Source organism: Gallinula chloropus (assembly GCF_964237585.1).
Source record: "Gallinula chloropus genome assembly, chromosome: 3".
NCBI classification, from domain to species: domain Eukaryota; kingdom Metazoa; phylum Chordata; class Aves; order Gruiformes; family Rallidae; genus Gallinula; species Gallinula chloropus.
In genome coordinates this window covers 34,695,066-34,713,085 of record NC_140087.1, presented here as the reverse complement: position 1 = coordinate 34,713,085, position 18,020 = coordinate 34,695,066, and the positions used below count along the sequence as shown (strand labels likewise).

Genomic DNA, 18,020 nt, shown 5'->3' with positions numbered 1-18,020 from the left:
GGATGTGTAGGGCTTTGAGAACTTCTAGAAGCCTGCCAAGTAGGCTTTTTTCTCCACAGTACCAAAATCATACCAAGCAATGGGTAATCACTCCTCATAGAGAAGGGTTTTTCCCCCCTCCTCTGTTTCTTATAAACCAACTTGTCCAAAGCTGTCAGAAAAAGGTTTCACACTAATGGAATTTTTAAAAGAATAAACCTGCCACTAAAATTAGAAGTTTTAAACCCTTAACAGAGGCATAAAATACATATTTACCCGCAGAGTAAAAAAACCAAAGTGGGAGTACACAGCTAAACTGGCCTTTTCAGCAAGTTTCAAATGAGTGATTTTGCTGGTTTAATGCCTTCCACATATAGCTCCCAACTGACATGGAAGTGCTAGCTATGCACCATTACTTACCCAAGCACCTAAACACTGTTTCAGATGCATCTCAGGACATTCACTTGGAACTAAGCAACAGCCTGAACTGAAGCCCAGAGTAATAAATTTAGAGCACATGAAGCACTATGAACCATCTCGGTCTTGGCAGCAAACACAAGCAGCTACAATGCAAGCTGAGCTCCTCCCCTCAGTCCTGTTTAAGTCAAGTTTTCTAACAGCACTTGCCCATCCAGAAGGGGCCTATCTCTGAAAAGCTCAATACCTGGACAGGAAGACTTGACTTCACAGAAAGCAGCTTTCAAACCACCAAAAGCAGCATGAAGCAATAGTACAAGTCCTACAATACCCATCTTTTGTCATAGAGCCACCTCAACTGAAGCACTACTGAATCACATTAATAGAAATCTGTATGTCAATAGGTGACAACCCTCGCGTTCACACCTATGTCCCTGCAGATGTTTATGAACAAGGAATCATCATCAGAATCATCCACCAAGTAGTGTCCAGAAACTTTGATGAGAGGATTCAGGTCATGTTTCTTCAAATCTTCATCAAACACATAACAAGGGACCTAGAAAACAATGAACAAATTACATGCAATCCACGCTACACAAGTAGGCAGAAGCTATGAACTAGTACATATAAAGCCAAGTTAACACTCAAAAACGGTTTTTACTTCTGGAAGGTAATAACCTTAAAGCTAGAAAAGCCAGATATGCTGCTGACTGAAATAAGGCATCCAAAGTGACTGTTCTGTTCGAGCTTTTAGAAGAGTTTTATTATATACACAAGCATCCAGATGACAAAAAGGTTGAAGAGCCATTTAAAAATCCAGCTCCACTTACTTCCAACAGACACTTCGCATGCCTATGAAAAAGTTAGGTCTATGGAGGTTGTTGGAGGTGGCTGGTGTAAAACTGCCAGATGTGTGAAGAGTAACTTCTGCATGGGCAGTACATAGCTTACCTCTTTCACAGGTTTAAACAAGTCTTTCTTACACGCCACAAAGGTCCTCCATTCAAAATAGTGCACACACTCTGTTGCTGTTACAAATTCAGGGGTACCCTATTTAAAAGGAGAAAAAAAATAATTTGAAAACCAGACTCCAGTTTTATTTTACATCTGTAAACAGCAAGAAGTTCATTCAAGCGATTAAGAAAGACTGAATACAGCATGCCACAGAGCAAGGGCAAACAGTTTCTTAACAGTGCTTGTTAACAAGAAGTTTGTTATTTAACAATTTATTAGTAAACTCAGGAAGATGCAGGGTGCCAAATACTTCTCAGCCTGAATTCTCAAATTAACAAGTGCCAGACTAATATCCAGTAATTGTACTGTATTTTTTAAAAGTACTCACTATGCCAGCTGATATTAGCAGAAGCACCAGTCACATCATGCTACTGGAAAGGAAAACACCCATGCAAATGTGTATAAATTGATGAATAGCAAGGCAACGCGTAGTTCACCAGTTTCCTGGCTTTTACCCTGTAAAGATGACTGATTACCAACCTCTTCTGCACACAGAAAGAATAACTCTGATCTCAGCTACTTATTTTTACAGGCTCAAGTTATACACATTTACATCCGTTTCCAGATAGGGGCTCTACCATAGTTCAAGGCTGGATGCTCAACTGAATTTCTCTACTTTGAGAAAGACAGCAATTAGATTTTTTTTTTTATTCTCCCTCCATCACCTCAGCTAGAAGCACTTCAGCATATTTAAACTGATTCTCCCCCATTTAACCCTGCCATAAAAGTGTTGGAAACAAGTTGTTCCAGACACTATTACAAAACCCTCTTACTAGGTCACATGAAGAATAGGTGTTAGAACTACACTAACTACAGGAAGTTTGAAGATCACTATGACAGCTGGAGTGGAGCAATAATTTGTAATTTAACTTAGAGTCATCTGCTGAAACAGAATAGGAAGTATTTAAATCTCTGCTGCACTGGCACGTTGTTTGAATTGGCTACATTTCCAAGAGGGGGTGTGCAACAGCATCACCAATGCCAACAGCAGCACTAATAACTACTTATTTCTGAAACACAAATATGTAAACTGATCACAGTCTGTACAGAATACCAAGCTGTGGTATCAGTTACGCATGTGGAAGGCATAACTCCAAAGTACGCGGAAGTAAACTGCATGCCCCTTGGAACTTTTTGGGGATCCCACTTTAAGCAGATTCTGATGAACAACTACTTCCCCAGAAACCCAGCAGGACGTGTGAGCGCTGTTGCTTCAGCTACGTGCACACAAAAGCTAACGCTTAGTGCTGTCAGCTACCATGACCCACAACAGAGGTCAGTCATTTCCTCCAACACTGTTCTGTTAAACAGCCATACTAGGTCTGCAGCTTGGGCACAGCCAGCATTCAAACAACAGCTCTCATTGTTACAGCACCCTGTTGACTCATTCCTCCACACTACGCTATTAAAATACTACAGCGCAATCCCTGTAACACCATTAAAGACCCAGAGGAGCCTGTGATCAGAGCCACGCAGCAGATACGCAATTATTTTCTACTGGGATTGAATTTTGAAAGCCACAGTAGATAATGACCTTAATTTGGTACTAAAACATAACCGGCTCTCCCTTCAGCTATGAAGCACAGTAATTAGTATAACCATGAGTACAGCAATTCTCCTTAAAAAGCAAGTTAGAAGCACTTGCCACATCCACTGAACAACACACAAATCAGACTCACCAGCGTTTTCCCACAGAGGAAGTTAATGTTGCTTTGAACTTGGTGCTGACTGCCTTGCTGAAAGCAGCTCTGTGTAGTGTTGAGTTCCAGAAGAGTTTTGGACATTTTTTGCAAGCCTATGTCACCTAGGGTTAAAAAAATACAAACAAAAGAATTTAAAAATCAGAAACCAACCAGGGGATATAATACAGCACCTTCACAGAAGGTCAGACAGGCTAATTTCAAGCACTAAGTAACAAAAGACATACAACTCCACTTAAAGATAAGTCTTTGAACAGAATACAACTGAAGACTCCTCCTGTGATTAGTTAGACTATATCTAAGTTAAAACAGTGTCTGATATCTCTAATATTTCTGTCTTGTGAAAGGGTTTTAGTAACGACTTTGAAAGTATAGGAGCCTGGCAGCACTTGCCACTACAAACCAGTCACTGCCTTAGAACAAGGGACTCCATCAGAAAACTGTTACCTACTAGTTTCAAGTACCACAGTTCACTCCTTCCTCTCACCAGCTTCTATTTATCAGCTTTTTAGCCTTTAGCCATTTATATAAACAGCATCTGCACAATATGAGAGTCAATCACAGAGTCATAGAATGGCTTGGGCTGGAAGGACCCTATAAAGGGGCCTAAATTCATCTAAGCCCAACCCCCCTGCAATGAGCAGGGACATCTTCCACTAGATAATTATTCAGAACCCCATAAAACCTGACCTTGAATGTGTCCAGGGATGGGGCACCTACCACCTTTCTGGACAAGCTGTAATATATCCTCCTTTAATTTAAAACCATTACTCCTTGTCCTGTTGCAAAAGGCCCTAGTAAAAAGTGTGCCTCTGCCTTTTTTAATAAACCCCTTCAAAATATCAAGAGGCCGCAGTAAAGCCAGCCTGGAGCCTTCTCTTCTCCAAGCCAACCACCCCAACTCTTTCCACCTGCCAATGTAAGAGAGATGCTCCACTCCTCTGATCATCTTCATGGCCATCCTCTAGACTTGCTCCAACAGCTTCTTATTGACTCTTAAGTCCTTCTTATGTCAGAGGCCCCAAAGCGGGATGCAGTACTCTAGGTGGGGTCTCACCAAATGGTATTCTGCAGTAAGCACCAAGCCCTTTCAGATCTAGCATGCCAACTATACCCTGTCAGGTTTTGATAGGTAGATATTAATTCTGCAAAAACTTTGGTTTGAACTAAGAGAATGCAATAAAATATGAGTATTGACCGGCTTCTCCCTTTCCATTTTTGTTGATGCCTACAGTAGGGAGAAAGCCAGTCAGTTCTGTAATCACTGCTGACAGGAGCTTTGCACCAAGGCCAGACATCGTTTCATCTTAAAAACACACTCACTGGAACTTTGCCCAGCCCGTTATCTCCTCATTCACAGCAAGCAAAACTATGCTACACCCAGGTAAGAGAGTTCTGAGAGCAAAAGGAGCAGAGGTAAGCAAACTGGGCAGGAGGAGGGTACGAGAGCCTCAAAAATACAATCAAGGCAATATTCTGCAGAAACACCACTCCAGGCACCCACACTCAAGGCTGTTAAGAGGTGCCAGTGTTTCTCCCACTGATGGGCACTGCTTGGCATCTTCTCAAAAAGTTCCCCAGCATTATTTTTCAATCCACCTCCTCTAGTAGGTCAGGGCTCCTCTATTCATGCTGCACATCCTTACAGGAAGGAACATTAAGATGCTCATGCCTAAGCAGCCTCCCAGTCTAACCAGGGTGACAAGTATTACAGAACGTTCAATAACCCTTGGCCTTCTCAAGGGAAGGTAAGAGTGGAGGACACCCCAGGCCAGAAGAGCAATGCAGACTAAACCTGTACGTACATACATACATGTCCTAGGGAGCTGCTTTGGCAGGGGGGTTGGACCCGATGATCTCTCAAGGTCGCTTCCAACCCCTACAATTCTATGATTCTATGATACAGGCTGAGACCCTGCAACAGTGGAGCATGTGACCACCAGTGTGGTGGTGACTACCAGATGTGGTACCCCCTTCCAGGCACTTGGATGCTGTCAGTGGTTCATGCTTTTTGTATTTCCTGGCACTTTTGTTAACAAAAGGCCACCTTCAGGTATTAAGACTTCCAGAACTGGTGCTGGCAAACGTACCGTGCAGCCCTTTCAAACCCAACTGCTCCTTTGAGAGCAAGACTTCTACTTATCACATTGCTACTTAGAAGGTGAGGGCAAAGTGGCTTCCTTGTGTTAAACTGGGGAAGAAAGGACAACACAACTTTCTATTCAAAAGAGCTGTGCATAGCAACAACAGGCACACACGATCACAAATGTTCACAAGTTTAAGCCCCAACTCAGCAGAGAACTTATGGCAGCACCACCTGAGGACTTAGCATAATGCTCTGTAAGCATCAGTTTTCTCTCAGCTCTGAGAACACACTACATTGCTCTAAAAGCCACTTGAGCTAACTCAAATTTCCTCAGTTAAAATTATATTCAAGAAAAATCAAGTTAAGCCAGTACATCTTATTCACTACAGGCCAATATACATAACTTCCTCCCCTCTGTACACTTAAAACTAGTTTGGGAACTTGCTAAAAGCTTTAGCAAGAATCTCCTCAGTGGCAGATGTCTTCTCCCATTCCTGCTCACAGAGCAAGTAGTCTTATGAACCATCCATCCCTTTGCACCATCAGCTTCCCGTGATCTTCCTTCTGGAGCACCAGTTTCACAACCTCGTTTCCCATAACATCAAGCTCTCTTCAATGATCCCTCCTGTTTCTTCATGACTTAAGAGATGCAATACACTAAGATCAGCTACTACAGCTCACAAAGATTAGCACCATTTACTTCGTATTTCACAATTCTGCTAAATCAGTATCACAGGCAGTGCCCACCACACCTTTTACTTATTGACTACTTCATGTGTTCAACTGTTTGGAAGAAGACAGACAATCATGGATGACAACTCAGCAGCTGTCCAGAAGAAGGGGCATTTAGGTGACAGCTACTGCTTCACATCCAGTCCTACTGCAGCTGGACAAAGCACACGTTTCACCACACAGGCTAACAAACAGTTACAGTAATAATTCCAGTTCTAATTTTAGTAGTGGTTCAGCTCTACGTCACATAAGTCACTAGGTGTCACACTAAGCACCACCACGTCATTTCCACCCTCGCTGACATTCAAGAACTAAGCATTTGCCGACACTTTAAAAACTTTTCAGGTCAATCAGTGAAGCTGAAGAGCTTTTCTAGGAGAGGCCTCTGGGATCCTAACACCAACACTGGCACCTCACAGTGGCACACAGTTAACACGGGCCACAAGGCCTCCCTTGGATACAGACCGGTTGCACACACAGAGCATTTGGCCTCACGCCCTATCAAAGCTGGGATCAACAAGCAGAACCAGCTCTAGAGCTGTTACCTCTTGCATAACTGATATTTAAAAGCAAAACTATTGTTTGCAGTACAAGCTTCTTTCCGAGAGAATGAAGAAGAGAGCTGATTAAGCCCATGCTAAATGAAATTTTACAACTTCAGTAAATTTTATCAGCTGGCAAATTCCCCTTCTTCTCCTCTGGCATACATATAATCTCCTATCAGATGGATTGCTTCAAGACAGGTACACAGCTTAGAGTCTACACACGGATTAATAAGAAGAATCTTCTTAATTTTTTTTCCAAACAAGAAGCTTGATAATCCATTAGCATGATCTCAGCTCAGTGTGCTGAAGCTCCAGTGCAACTAAAGGAAGTACAATGAAGCATGGTGGGTGTCACTAATAAGCCTTACCATAAACAAGACCAAAATTTATACAAATCAATCAATAAAACAAAGCAAAATTCAATGTTGATGCTAACTGCAGTGACTTGGTTCCTTACTTTATTGAAGAGTGCTTGAAAACATACCTTACTTGAACAGGGTTTGTGGCTTAACCCTTCAGAGTCAGTTCAAACAGGCTCTACAAGTCTAAGTTATGATTGGTGCCATGTCTTCTGCAGTCAGGCAATAAGACACTTAAAGTCTGCATACAGGAGAATACTTGACTCTGCTCATGGTCATCATCCAGCTCTGTTCTCCTTTCTACCTTCCACACGAGTCATGGAACAAAATCTATACAAGTCTCTAGGTCTCACACTTCCCTGGGGAGAACAGGCTTCCACAACCTGTCACATTCCAGTTTCACACAAAAAAGCATGTTAAAACAGATGTCCAGGTGCTGCTTCCTTTTGTAATCCACAGGCAATTGAAGCCTCAACTGCACATGAGTTAAGACCACATCAGCAGAAAACAGAATTTCTGCTTTACATTTTAGGAATGAAACACATTGACAGCGTGTGGAACAGGGTGCCCAGGGAGGTGGTTGAGTCACTGTCCCTGGATGTGTTTAAAAGATGGGTAGATGAGGTACTTGGAGATACGGTTTAGTAGAGGACAGATATGGTTGTACTCAATGATCTCAAAGGGCTTTTCTAACCTAGTGATTCTGTGACCGAAAGCATCAAGCAGTCTACTGAGATGTCACGATCCTCAGACTACAAGATGCTACATGCAACTTCAGTTAGAGCTCAGACACATCCACCCAGTCACCCCAGAAAACTCTGGATATACTGCACTACATAAAAAACTTGATGCAGCCATGAACTGATACACTTTTAGTCATGCACCAAATTATTTCATAAGCCTGGGTAGCAACACCAGTAGCTTGTTTGAAAAGCAGTAATTGACCACAGGCTGAAACCAAAGTATCTCTATGGTTAATGGAGAGGGGTGAGGAGAATGGAGGCTAACTAGCTGCTGTGCCTCTGCATACAGGCAAGAATCATCTTCCTCCTGACAATATTCCAGGAGTTCAAGCTCAAATACTTTTACTGAAAATCTCTTCATCTGTATTCATAAGTTACTGTTTCATTGGCTGAAGCAGAGATGCAACCTTGAAAGTGACAAGCATCCATGAAAATAAGCACATAAATACTGCTGCTTCTGATTGATGAAACCACGTGCAAGCACGTGTACAAGAATATGCCAGCTTCATATTTAGATCAGCATTCCTCAGAATACCAAGGACATCTGTGAACTACTGAAGCAGCCACCAGATTTGACAAGTGTAACTGAAAACAGAGGACTGCATGTAATTGACTTCCTTTCTGTGTAACAACTTAAAGATGACAGCCCAGAAGCTTAGCAACACTCCAAGATTGCATTACAGAGTAACCTGACTCTGAACAAAGAGCTGATGTAACATCAGGCTGGCTTGTGGTGTTTAGAGCTATAATTCAAGCTTTATTCTGTGTTCAGTACCAAGCTTCAAACACAGCTGCACACAGTGCATATCCTGCCACAGGTAGACACACTTATTCCTCCTACTTGAGATCATTAACCAGACCGTACAGTTAACGAGACCGTAAGTTTCACTACCCTGTGAGGTGCTTATCTGCAGTCAGATTACATTTTCCCAAATCTCCCCAGTAAACATACAACAGAATGAAGTTTTACACTGTTCTGAGAAGAAAGAAATCTTTGTTAACATGTCAAAGTCTGCAACAGTTGTAAAGTCAACCATCAGCATGACACTGAGGTACTTCAGAGGAAGGAGGACACTTGTTTACTTACCTACAGACGTATAGGTTTTCTTATTGATGTCATATGCACAGACTGCACTTGAAGTCCCACAATCCTCAATACCAAGACAGAAATTGATTTTATAAAGCACTTGTTTATCTGTATCAATTGCTTCCCATGTGTAACTGAAAAGAAAAAACAAAAAAAGTCCTGTCAGTTGACATTCCTATTGTCTGCACTGCCACCCTCTAGACACCAGTCCCCTAAATAACCAAGTTATAAAGCTAAGAGCACCACTAACTCGAGTTTCATATTTGTGTTCTAATTCCATAAATACCAGAAATAACTGTCACTATGTTGAGGCCAAGAACAAAACAGTTTTAACCACTTGAGGAATACAGAGCAGGTTCATTTTTCCCCTTATTGAATACCAAATAACTCACCCTTCTCCTTCAAATCTCTGTGAGGCCACTCTGACTAGGGATATCACAGCTTGTGAACCTTTTTCCTTGAAAACCTGATAAACTCCTCAAACATCTTCAGCAGGCTAACTTTATCAATATCCAATAACAATGGCAGAAGTGCTAAGCCTAAGTGGAACAGAATAGCCAGCCCCATCCTGCTGCCAGCAACAGTCACCTACCTTCATGGTCAAAATTAGGGTTGAGATTCTTGCAGCACTCAGACTGCTAATAAAGATGTTAATAATGTTTATTAGGATCTAGATGCACCTTTATGCATTTATATATATATACACACACACACATATTTAGAAATATCTCAGTATTGAAAGTACTGTTTCTGAAGGGTGATGTCAGAAGCTGGAAAGCAAGCAGAGCTGTGCATGAGAGACTCAGTGAAAGATCACACGAGTTGGTTACAGCTGCATCAGAAAGTCAGCTGTCTAAAAACTGACAAAGGAACACAAAGCTCTGGTTAAACGCAATAGGAAATAAATCAGAGTAACAGAAGAAAAAACAAACAACCCCCCAAAACCCTAAATGCAGTGTAGTTCAGAGACAGAGCATGGATTTGTTTCCCTTGTAGCAAGCGCTAAGACTGCAGCGAGATGTGGTCAGCCACATGACACAGCAGCACCCAGCTTAGAGGCAGGCCCAGGTCAGCTAGTTTGGAGTCAGGAGCTCTCTAGAGAGCCTGGCTTGTTAGCACAGCACTGTGGCCAAGCAGTTAAAAAGGCACAGCTTGGTAAACATCTGTCCTCAGCTTGGCTCTTCTGGGGCTGGCAGCAGCCTGCATCCTCTGGACAGTATTGATTTCTGCAAAATAAGAGATTTCCCAGCTTCCCTTCTATCCCAAGTGGAAACGCCAGTAGGATTTCATACAGAGTCATCACATCAGAAAACTGAGGTCAGCACAGTGACTGAATAGGAATTCCATTACTTACAGCTCTCGTGGGGCTTAATGCATCTATCTGACCCATGGCAACGTTTGCCTTACTCTACAGATTAGTACCAAATCCAACAAGAGGGGTCAACTCCCCTCCTTTCAACTATCAAGAAATCAGAAACTGACCAGAAGCTTCACCCATAAGGTTTATTTGCCTTAATCCCTATCTCATGGGTGTTGCATCTCTTGACATTTTCCCCAGAAGGAGAAGCCTTTCTTGTTGCCCTCTGAAGCCCATTCTTTGAGTGAGGAAGAGGTTACAGCACATCTGCTACTTAACTCTGGGTTTTGGATCCTTCGAGAACTCCTCTCAAATCCAGTGCATACCACCTCTAGCCAAAGGACCAGCAGTAAGATACCAAATACTCTTCCATTTTATTACTGACTACAGGGTTCTTGGCTTCCCTGTACCTCAGCAGCCTTATTAATTTCAGTCTGGAACAAGCTAGGGACAACTACAAGAGAATTCTCTCTGCAAACTGAAAAGGAAAAAGTCTTTGTATCCTAACTATATTGTGACATAAAGACTCAAATACAATAAGGCTCAAAAAATAACTTACCAGTACCAATTCATATCCAAAACACCAATATAATTGCTTTTTAATCAGATTCAAGGACTGTGTCTCAATCCTAGACCAACACTTGTCACTATTCTTTCTTACAGGCAGGCAGACCTGACATTTTACAGTTATACTGATTAGTTCTTTGAGCTAGTTTCTTGCATTTCTGAAGTGGATAAAGACAATACCAATGCAGGATAACAAGAATTAACCTACAGTACAGAATAACCGAAGTTCAGCAACAGAAGAAAGCTTGGTAACACACCCACAAAAAGTGAGAATAACCTGACACTACCTGCGAGGTCTCTGCAAACAGCAAGAGACTAAGTCAGGTTTACCTCCAGGAGAAAATACATTTCAATCAAAATGTAATTTCTTCACAATGACACCTCAGAAAGTTCACATTTTACTGAAAAATTCCCGAGGGCTCCAGTACATTTTGTTGACTGTTTTTGGAAGATGGCAAAAAGGTACCCTATAATACTATGGCACAAAGTTTTTGATCAAGCCAGAGTGTTATTCAGTGTGGGTTCTAGGGTTTTGGGGCTGCTGCTGGTTTGGTAGGGTTTTTGTTAAAATCTCTTTGTGAACTGAATGAGAATTTAAGTCCTTCACAGAACAAAATTATCACTCTCAGAGAGATTAAGTTTACTTTCCCAGTTTCATGTTATGAAACAAGAGTAAATCAACATCTTCAAGTCAGTTCACCCACATGCCAGCAGCAAAAGAGAAACAAGATGAGCAGCTTACAGAACAGAAGCAAAGCAGTCGCTGAAGCCAGCCCTTCCCTCCACCCTTTCACAGGCGCCTGGATAGGGAAGGCAGAGGAGTCCCTTCAGAACAGTCCACAGAAAGGAAATAAGAAATCCCATGTATAATCATGTTCCACGCTGTCAGTGGCACACAAAAAAAAGAAAATCTAATGCAGTTTCAGAGTGGAATTACTTGCAAAGAAGTTCAAGATACTTTCTTTTTTTTTAAATGGGTGGGAGGAGCAGGGTAAGATTTATTCACGGGGAGTAACAGGAGGCTGATGTAGCCTAAGCAGCTGTTCTCAGAGAGATGCAAAATACACTTTCACAGTAAAAGCAAGAATTATTTCTCTCACAAGTAAGACTTCTGGCATTAAATCAGTGCCTGGGAATAGTTTCAAGCTGCATGTGCTCTACTTTCCAATAAAACACAAGCTGACCTCTCTGCTGCATCCCCATAATGGAAACACACTGCTGACAATCACATCATCCACCCCCCAACCACGGCTGAGCCCCGTGGACCAGCTTCCTCCAGCAGCTCCACCAGCAGTGATGCCTCATGTGTCAGGGCCAGCCAAAGCTACCTTATCTGAAGGGCTTAGCTATCCCAGATTCAATGCAGTTGAGCTAGTTTAGGACGCTGTTATACCAAGAACTTTAACCAAGCAACCACCTTGGTCATGGGGCAGGGTGCAATGCCCCCTCTATCCAGGGGGATCAATGCAGCTACTACCTCACAGACAACACTCTTCAAGGAGCTATTTCTAGTACAGTTCAAGATCTGGACTCAAATGTGGTGTCTGCTTTTGAATCACAGATTGTTTTAGGTTGAAATGGCCCATTTAGTTCCAAACCCCCTGCCACAGGCAGGGACACCCTCCACTAGACCAGGCTGCCTAAAGCCACATCCAACCTGGCCTTGAGCACTGCCAGGGAGGGGGATGGATGCCTTGATTAAAACTGCCACAGTTATTTATGCTGAAGTCACAAGACAACACCTGCTGCTACACAGACCCAACTATGAAGGCCTGAAACACACACCTATGCCTGTCCCCATCCAGGGAAGGCTCTCCTCTTCTTCTCCCCACTTTTCCCCTGCCTGCTGCTGGCCCAGCACTGGACACAAGCTGGAATGAAGGACTGCTGTCTCTCAAAATCAACCCAGCAAAAACAACAGGTGCAAGCAGAGAGGGGACAGAGCCTGGCCAGCTCCCAGTCTGGATGGCAGCAGTTTCTGGCTGCGCACCAGCGGCAGCAGGCAGGGAGGCAGGCAGGCAGGGAGGGAGGATCCATGCTGGAGGCAGCACCAGCCCAGGCCATTGTCGAAAGCAGTTGTGCAAGAAATGTCCAAACAAGTTAATGGGAATAACCTTGCCTGCAGGTCAGCATTTCCAGCTACCTAGCTTTGCTTTTAAACCACTGAAGTGACAGCATGAAAAAGACAATTAGAAAACTTTTCAATAGGTTTTATGACCAAATAAGAGGGGTTTGGTTTTTTTTTTTTTTTGGGGGGGGGGGGGGGCTGCATGGGTTTGTTTTTTTTGACAAAGCAAAGAAGCAACTCAGAAAAAATTAAATGAGAAAGGGAAAATCGAGCCTGGTTTACCTTGCAAATCAGTAGTAGGTCAGGCGTTGATAGTCAGTTAAGTCAGCCAAGGTGCAGGTGGCTAACAGCTGCCACAGCCCGCGTGTCCCCACGCCAGAGCCGCTCTGTGCCCTACTGAACCACTCCACGGGCAAAAGAGCACCAGAAAGACTATGTCTGCCATTCTCATAACCATGAGCAAGTTTTTTTGTTCTCACTCAGACTCTTCCCCAAGGGATGACTGCTAAGAAGAGTACACCCTGCTTCAAACAGCTGTAAAGCGCAGTTACAAAGAAACATGCATTTGTTCTCTGGGGAGTGCATTCAAGTGGCTCATTTTGCTGGAAGGATATTACACAGACAACCCAGCAGTCTGACGGGGCAGCCTACAGCCACAGAGTTAGAAAGCAGATCTGCACGTGATTATGCATCCACGCGATTTTGTGCCCAGCAGCTCCTCAGCTGTCAGAACACTGTGCTTCAGCGGTAGCTGAAGCTCTTTATGTGAACAGGTTCAACCAGCACAATCAGAGTTTTCAGGATGGCCACTTCAAAGTTGAAGCCAGCAGCTCAGACCCACTACTCGTTACAGGAATCAGTATTAGACGTGCCTAACATTTTAGCACAAATATATGCAGCAAAGAAACTATGTCAAAGCAAATTCTTGTTATAGAAAATGAAACCTCAAATGGCACGAGGCACACCACTATCACTATGTTTCAAGGGCATTTTTAATGCACCCCCACTCATCCTTAGCTCTGCTCTAGCTACCCGCCACCTTTTCCAACCATCACACAGTGTGTATGTGTTCGGGTAAGTTTTCTCGCACATGCATCACACGTAACAGCCTCACAGTTACACCACAAGCTGTTCAGCTTTTTCCATCTGAAACACATTTGGTCATTCAGCCAACGCTCTAAACCCCACTTACTACATCATCTTACACAATGCTTAAGTAAAGGGATAGCAGTTTGAAGTTCAAGTTCGCATGTGCTGAGAAATCACATCCAAGCCATTGTAATGGCAGCTTCCCAGGCATGTGAAGCAACCATGTGCATATTCAAATGCATCCAGTAACGACTTACTTATGACATCTTCCACTTAAACATGCCAAAGCACTTAATAGAGCTGAGCCAAGTTCACTCAAAGGTCACCATTCTGCACTCGAGACTAAACTGAACACTAAACCCAGGTTTAACAGTGGCACACAAGAGCAGGGTTGTGGTTTCATGACAAAGGCTGAAAAGTCAGTGTTTGAACAGAACTGTATGCACGGTCAACTGTAGAAGCCATGTAACTAAAAACTACAACATTAAAGGTAAAGTAGACTTGACTTACAACCCAAAAATTGGAAAATTCTGCCCAACAGCAATCCTGCGATGCGCAGCAGTTTAAGGAGTTCTCCTTCCACTCATGGGCCTAAAGCTGTAGAAGTTATACACCAACTTCCATCCTTGCACAGGAGACAGGAGAATTGCCTGTCACCAAATCACCTCTCATCCAAGGTAGATTATCAGGCAAAGCAGCATGCAGGGGTGGCAGCTTGTGTTTGCTGCTCTACCATCACACTCAAAACATTTCCTGCAGGTTTGGGTTTGTTGTTTTTTTTTTTTAGAGTGGAAGGAAAGTTTTACTTTAATTCCCCGAAGTTACACAGAAGGTGAACCCAAACTGTCACGCCTTCTTTTTCTTTTTGAAGTGGGTGGATTTAAAGAACGACTCACAAAATTAACTTTCAGAACTTGTTTCTCCTGCGTTGTCATATGAAGGATGTAAGGGGAAGGGAGAAAGACAGGGAAAGAGGCCAAACTGACTCCTAACTTCCTACACCCAACTAGTTCCCTGTCCTGTTTCCCAGGTGTTCAGACTGCAGCAATTCTGGAGACACTTCCACAGAGAAGACAAAAAGGTAATTCAAATTGCAACTCACATGACAGCAATCAGCTGCCATCAGAGCACACAAGAATGAGGGGAAAAAGCATGATGAAAACAGTCACTACCAGCCATGACGTTTGACAAAGTTTTAGAGAACGAAACCTTTCCTTCTCTCCCCAGGCTCTTCAAGCATACTAGCAGTAATGCTACATGAAACCAGTAAGTAGCACCACACCACGGTTCTTGCACAAAACACTTTTGGCACCTTTCCTAACCTGGGTATCACTCTACCCTTATTTAAAGGGGAGTCAGTGTCTCTTCTAATCCTCCACATTTTCCTTCCTCGTCCACCTTCTGACATTCACACAGAGACCTCTGCAGCTTCGCTAGCCCTATTACACCACACAAAAGGCAGGACACTGTTTTCTTAAGAGTTGTAAAACACATCAAAACCTTGTCTTAAGGCAGTGCAAAAATAGGTTGGTCAAGGACTTGCCCTGCACACTCATGTTGCATCATTTGGCTGAGGTGTCTGGCAGTAGTGAACCCTTTCTGTACCTACCTGCATTATCTCTCACTTGGTAGATTTTCTGCATCTGTCCCCTATCTCCCTGGGGTCCTTCCTATCTGCCTGACTGCAAGGTCTCATTTTTTCCTTTACCCGTTCTGGACTACTGGGTCTAAGTCCTTCAAAACAGTTTTTCCCACCATGGCTCAAAAACAAGCCCGTGTTTTTGAAGCAGTCCATCTTAAAAGGAACACTGCCGATTATGCTATCTACTCACAAATCATTTTTTCACTTGCCAGTAACAAAAGGAAACTAGCTTGAGTAATTTGTATCCAAAAAGAGACTGCACCTTCTCAAGAACACTCCCAAACATTCCTATAGTCACAGACACGCAACAAAACTGAAACAGATGCTGATAGGACTTAACCATTCTCAAAATAGGAACTACTTGAGAACCAAGTAATTTAGGCTAGGGATGTGGGATTTTTTTGAATCATTAGAGTCACAGGAATTAAGTTCCCTCCAAAAACCTCAAGAGAGCTTTGCGCTTCTGTCTCAATTCTACAATTAGGACGGTCATCTGACAAAACCCATTCTCTGCCATCTTCTTAGGCTAGTTTTACAGTCACAACTGCTTTTTTCCCCTTTTCATCATTTAACAGTATCCTAACCAAGATCCCACCAGGAGGGGAGCCTATTCCCCCCAGCCTCTGCTCTCAGTGTTCAGTTCATTAGGTGTGCTGGTGCCTGCCCAGTGCCCCTGATTGAGGTAACATATTCCTAAGTACCTCTGTGTGGTCGGCCTAAAATACCGAGAAACAAAGACTAGCAAGGTATCATTGCCAGACTAAATCCAAGGCTGAATTCGGGCTAGGAACATGCCAAAACATGAGCAGTGTCATTTCCACATCGCAGTTCTCATTCCTCAAACCTTTCTTAACAGCTCTGTAAGTAACAGTGGCCATGCCCTTAGTAAAAAGGCCACCGGGGGATGCCCCTCCCAAGTCACTGGGGTTTTGTCACACTAGGGCAGACACAGTAGCATAAACCAGCAGCCCTGACCACAGGCGCCTCGAACAGAGCCGGTCTCCCCATCTTCTCACCGGCAAACTCCCCGCGCCCGCAGAGCCGCACGCTGGGATCCCGCGGGGGGCTGCTCCACGCCACCAGCCAGCTGACACCCCTCCGCCCACCCTCCGAAGAGGCTCCACTGACCACCACCACCACCCAGCCACCCCCCCGCGCTGCGGCGCACCCGCTACCGACCGCGCTGGCTCTTGCGCCCGGGCACACCCTCGCCCGCAGGCGGGCGCTTCCCCCGGCCCGGCCCGACCCTCACAGGCACGGGGGGCCAAAAAGCCGTGCTTGGGCCGCCTCGGGGACGGGGCCCGCCCCGCCGGGCTTCTATACTTTCCTCTCATTCACACGCGGCCCCGCGGGGGGCAGGCGGGAGCGCAGGCACCGGGAGGTGCCCATCGCCCCGCCGGTTAGAGCCCTTCCCCGCGGAAAAGCCCTTTCCCGCCGCCGCGCGTTCCGATCCCCGCTGCCCACCTGCACAGGTCCCGGTAGGAGTCGCTCAGGGCCGCGGCGACACCGCCGGCTCCCTCCGGCCGGAGGGGCAGCGACAGGAGGGCGAGGAGGAGCGCGGCGGCGCGGGGCCAGGGCGGCGCCATGCGGGGGGCGGGTGGCGCCGTGGGTACCACAGGTGCGGGCCGGACCGGGCCAGCAGGACGCGACTGCCCCGGGACGTCAGGCGGCGCCGGCGACCAGCGGCACGTCATGTGACCCCCGTCCGCCCATTCCCCGGTCATGTGACTGCCGTCATGTGCGGGCGCGACGCTCACATGATGCGCCCCTTCCCCTGCCGCGGAGTGGGCGGGGTCTCCCGCCGCCTCTCGGCCCTGCGCGGGCTGGGGACCCAGCGGGGCGGCGTGGCCCGTCCGTCTGTCCGTCAGTCAGTCAGTCAGACGGGGGCGTGGCGGGCGCATAACGGCTGGCGGCGCCAACTGCGGGCTCCGCCGCTGCCCGCTCACGGAAACGGGCGGCCCGCGTTGCCACCCCTCTGCATCCCCCGGTGCGGGGCAGACCTGCTGCCCCCCTCCCTCCCTCCGCTGCCGCGGGGCGGCTCATCCCTCTCTCGGAGTGCCGGCCTCGGGAGGCGTCCCGGCCTCCTGCTGTCCGGAGAGAGACGCGAGGCCCTGTGCCATGCGGGCTGGCTTCAGGGCGGTGGCAGGGGCTGGCCCTGTGAAGCGGGGCCTGAGCGGAGAGAGACCTTGTTGCTAAAAAACTAAACAGGGTTTCCAATAAGTTACTCAAAACGTGCTGCGAAGGCCTGACCAGAAAGCTGGAGCCGTCCGGGCTGGGGACCGCGGCACGGCCGTGTCACAGCTGCGGCAGGGGAGCGCGGCTGGTGCGGCAACCAGCCCCCGCATCCAGCGGCGGGTGGGAGGAGGAGCTTGCACAAGGCGGCAGCCTCGCCAGAGGGGAGTGGAGCAGGTACTGCCCTGCCGCCCCCGACACCTAGACTGCTGCGAAGAGCCAGCCAGCCCGGAGCTCGTACGATAGGTCATTTCCAGGACCTAGCAAACCTTGACTGCTGTGGTTAAGGTTCCAAAGGGGGGCTTAGTATTCAATGTTTATGAACTTGCAGTTAAGAAGCAAAACACCTTTGAGAGTGGGGACAGACGAAAAAAGTAGGGAGAGAGAAAAATAAAAATTACCC

The 18,020-nt window shown here is 45.7% G+C and overlaps 1 protein-coding gene across 1 annotated transcript in view; it reads right to left on the bottom strand.

The window, feature by feature from the left end:
- IGF2R (insulin like growth factor 2 receptor) overlaps nucleotides 1–17,079 on the bottom strand; it is a gene marked incomplete at its 5' end in the record, with an annotated part of 57,803 nt that extends 40,724 nt beyond the window's left edge. Inside the window, 5 exons of the mRNA XM_084262492.1 lie at nucleotides 823–952; nucleotides 1,348–1,446; nucleotides 3,090–3,214; nucleotides 8,663–8,796; nucleotides 16,850–17,079. Coding sequence (XP_084118618.1) covers nucleotides 823–952; nucleotides 1,348–1,446; nucleotides 3,090–3,214; nucleotides 8,663–8,796; nucleotides 16,850–17,079 — 718 coding nt within the window. The remainder of the gene's footprint in view (nucleotides 1–822; nucleotides 953–1,347; nucleotides 1,447–3,089; nucleotides 3,215–8,662; nucleotides 8,797–16,849) is intronic.
- Between the last annotated feature and the right edge of the window lie 941 nt (nucleotides 17,080–18,020).